Genomic DNA, 4,128 nt, shown 5'->3' on the forward strand with positions numbered 1-4,128 from the left:
TGATACTACTCAGAACCATGATATTTTCATTGGTATCGCACAGTGGGTCCCAATTTTGATACCGTGACAACACTAATCTGGAGGGGGTTCATCTGCAAAAACTAATGAACAACTAAACAATGATATTCGGTATTCGGTACACGGTATTCGGCCAAGCGTTTAATAATATTCGGCTTCGGCCACAAATTTTCATTTCGGTGCATCCCTACAAAAAATGCATAAACTCCCTGCTATTGCAGAAACGCAGGTTACACAAAATTGGTGCTTGAGCGTTGTGTGAACTGTTCAAAGGCACAAGCCGAGAGGCATCTCAGACATTTCCTGGATATTTAGCGTGCTAAATATCTGGACCTGCAGTCTAATGCAATCCAATACAACTGCTTTGCCATGAAGTGCTTTTTATGATGCCTATAATGTTCAGATTTTATTGACACCGTCATAGAGGTGTTGGTTAAATTTTGTGTTTTGGAAATGAGTTAGTAATGGTGTTGTATTGGATTGCATTATACTGAGACATTGGATGTAGCAAAACAAAAAGCCCCAGAGAAAGTCAAATGAAGCCTGTTTGATTAAACTGTGATCAGCACATTAATAACAGTGGTGGCAAAAATTTGTTTGTTGAGTCCACAAAATAACAAGTCCACTCAGAAATCTATAATCAAATGAAATTCAATGAGCAAGTATGAGGCCAAATGTTAACTTGAAGTTGATCATGAACTGATCTCTGTATGTCTATGTCTCTTTCAGAGAGTTGATTAAGTATGAGTTCTTCCCAGAGGCCACCAGGACAGAAGAGGATGTGAAGAAGTATCCCAAATACCCCTGGGGTCGTGACATCTATACACTGGAGGGTAATACTGTCAAACCTACATTAACTCTCACAGATTTGTAGTTTAACACTGAAGGGAGACATTAGCCAAACATTTTATCTGCGTTGTAGCCATTAACACATTTTGATTATGTCCGGTCTACTCTTAAGCCTCATTTCCACCAAACACTTTTGGTATAGTACCTGTTGAACCAAAAGTAACCCTTCAGACATGGTACCTAGACCCTAGGTCCATTTAGCATTTTAAACACAAATAGTACTCTTAAATGGGGGTGGGGTTGTTCTCACTCACTGCTCCGTCCATCACTCGCTGTATTTCCTCTTCACCAGTGACACGGATGGAGGTCTGCACCTCTTTGTCATCCACAAAATGGGGTTGCAAGCTGACATTTTCAAAACAAAAAAGAAAAGGCAAGATTGAGTGTCTGTCTCGATGGGATATTTAAAAATAGCGGGTTTGTGCATTTCGTCCTTCTCAGGCAGGCACATGGGTTTAGTGTTGCCGGAGTCCACAGGAATGATGCGCCGCAAAGCTTTAATCAACACAAGTGAGGATTAGAATATATGCAGTTCACATAATTCGGTTGAAATTAATATATGTTTTTAAACACTTGAAGATCCACCCATTACTAAAAGTCTGTATCATCCAAGAGAGACAATAAAAACTCATAGAATGGTCAAAGTTGTCACATTGAAATTTAAGATGTGTTGATGGATTTACATTGTCAACTCCTGCATTGAGTAACATTACAAGTAAACGTTCCACCTAAAAGTTGCTGGCAGTCGGCCCAGTGAATCAAGTTGTTTTTTGTTCAGACTACAGCTGCTGCGAGAGGCAGCAAAACATCCTTTCATTATATAGTTATAGTTTACTGATGTATGTTAGACTTGCCACGGTATGAACAGTGGTTACGTAAGCTTCAAAACCAACCACAACTCAGCTCTGACCAAGAGTGACTGTGCTTTATTGACCGATCAACAGATTGCAGTGTTTCTAGCTCCCCAAAAGAGAGGTGGTTCCATCGGTACCATCCACAACTTTTCACAGTGGAAACGGAAAAAAATGCGTACCGAACTGAAGCTAACCGTACCGTACTGCTTGGTGGAAACAGGGCTTTAGTGTTGTTGGAATTTAACTGAAACAGTGACTCAAGTTTTGAAGTTTAACTTGAGGGTGTTTGCGTCCACATTAATTGAACAGTGTAGAAATAATTACCTGTGTTTTGTGGCAAACTGTAGCTTTTAACTGTCGTCTGTGATTGATTGTTCAGGAGTAGTGGATGGGGCTCCCTACAGCATGATAACAGACTTCCCCTGGCTGAGGACTCTGAGAGCAGCTGATCCCAACAGCTACGCCCGCTATGACTTTGAGGATGATGAAAGCAGTGAGTGCAGTCAATACATCCATTTGTCCTACCGGCACATACACCATGTGGTTTTTCCCTAAATGGGCACAATGCTTGGTATTTACAAGTCATTGCAAGACAAAGCCTGATCATATAAGCACTTGAAATGTTTTCCTCTGTGTTGTGTCGTGTGTCAGCCACCATCTACGCACCCCGGCGTAAAGGCCAGCTGTCAGCTGACATCTGCATGGAGACCATTGGGGAGGAGATCTCAGAGCGCCGACAGAGCAAAAGAGGAGTGTTTCAGAGAGTGGTGGTGCTCTTCCTCCATCACTGTGATACACCAGGAGAACCTGTGGACGATGACTACATCTGAAGACCACAAAACACCTCTTTGTTCGTCACATCAGGAGGGATCCCGACAGATGACAGTCCTGCTGCAGCACTGCCTGATCTTCTGAATGCATATGCTTTTTGATGGTTTTATTTGGAGAAGAGACAGATGTTTAGTATGTTGGGATGAGGTTCACGACAGCGCTGAATTTGTTATTATTTGAGCAAAATCTTGAAGCATGTATAAGCGCCTTAGAAACAGAAATTCTCAAATAAAAGCAGAGCAAAAGAAGAATCATTGAAATGGTGGAAATAATGGCTCAAATGGTAAATTCAGTAGAAGATACTTTTGTCATTGAGTGAATGAAACCATTTGCTTTCAACATGGCATGGTTAGGAGTAAAGGCCTGTCTCTAACAGTCCTGTTCCAAGTAAAGACCATTATTAAGAGCATAAGCCCAGCTAGTGTTTTAAGCTGCTTGTCTTCGATCATGCAGAGAAGGATTCTGCTGTAGTGTTGGTCTGATCTCTCACCTGTCCGCTGCCATGGTCTGCCTACCTCTGTACCACACAAGACCAGTCACAGACAGAAATAGCCTTAGACAGAAATGTCCAAAAAAATATGCTTTTAATTCAGTTTTAAGTCATCCTTTGGATATTTTTTGGTGGTTCTGGATGGTGGATGGTATGTGTCTTAGCTTTGCGTTTTACCTCCGCAAACACCAAATGGTGAAGAGACAAAAATATGTTGGAACAGTTGCAGATTAACTTCCCTGCAGTTGATTTTCGTACAGTGTCAGTCCTCTTTGCACTGAAAGCCCCGCTGCCAGGGAACTCCTGTTGAAAATGATGGATCAGATGACGGCTCACAGTCTCACAGCCAGCCTGACCTGGACACAAATCACAATACCCCCATGCAAATATAACATGCCTACATGGCTTTGTCATGTTGAGATGCTATAGTTAACACTGACTGAGCAGCATAAAGGGAGCTGATGCACATTCTAAAACATAAGCTTTGTTTCAGTCGATCAGTTCTGACCTTTCCCAGTGACCAAACAAAATGCTTTTGATTGAATAGTTCAGCCTTAGTCAGACGTCCCAAAAATGTAAGACTGAACATGTGATGCAACGTTTAGCTGCTCTCCTCTCTCTTTCATCATCATCATAAACTGGGCAACCTAATCTCAAAAAAAGTTGGATGTATGTATGTTGGCGAATGTTGGCATTGTACGTCTCTGCAAACCATGGACATGTTACATTTGGACCTTATCATGTGGCAGCACTGTGGTTAACATGTGGTTAGGTTTAGGCACAAAAGAAACAGTTATGTTTTGGCTTAAAATTGGTTTCAGGGAAACTCTCCCCACTGGAAAAACAGCCACAGGTCGCTTAAAAAAAAAAGTAAAGACTCGTTAGACCGCAGCTTGGCAGGTATCTCACCATGTGACACAATCCACCATCCCCTCCATTTCCCAATCCCCAGCTCATACACTACATCATATTAGAAATGTTGATATGATGCATATATTACGTGCAAATGTAACATTTGTGGTGTCCAGAAATGTACAATGCAAACATTATCTTCTGGTGACTGGGCTGTACTGGCAGGTCCTGGTG

General features: G+C 41.8%; 1 protein-coding gene across 1 annotated transcript in view; it reads left to right on the forward strand.

Annotated features, from left to right (window-relative positions):
* The window catches only part of fbxo38 (F-box protein 38), a 40,292-nt gene extending 36,375 nt beyond the window's left edge, over positions 1-3,917 (forward strand). Inside the window, exons 19-21 of the mRNA XM_050042090.1 lie at positions 748-851; positions 2,101-2,214; positions 2,373-3,917. Of these exons, the coding sequence (XP_049898047.1) occupies positions 748-851; positions 2,101-2,214; positions 2,373-2,551 (397 nt within the window). The 3' untranslated portion in view covers positions 2,552-3,917. The remainder of the gene's footprint in view (positions 1-747; positions 852-2,100; positions 2,215-2,372) is intronic.
* The last annotated feature ends 211 nt before the right edge of the window (positions 3,918-4,128 follow it).

The sequence above is a fragment of the Epinephelus moara genome, chromosome 4 (genome assembly GCF_006386435.1).
Source record: "Epinephelus moara isolate mb chromosome 4, YSFRI_EMoa_1.0, whole genome shotgun sequence".
Lineage (NCBI taxonomy): Eukaryota > Metazoa > Chordata > Actinopteri > Perciformes > Serranidae > Epinephelus > Epinephelus moara.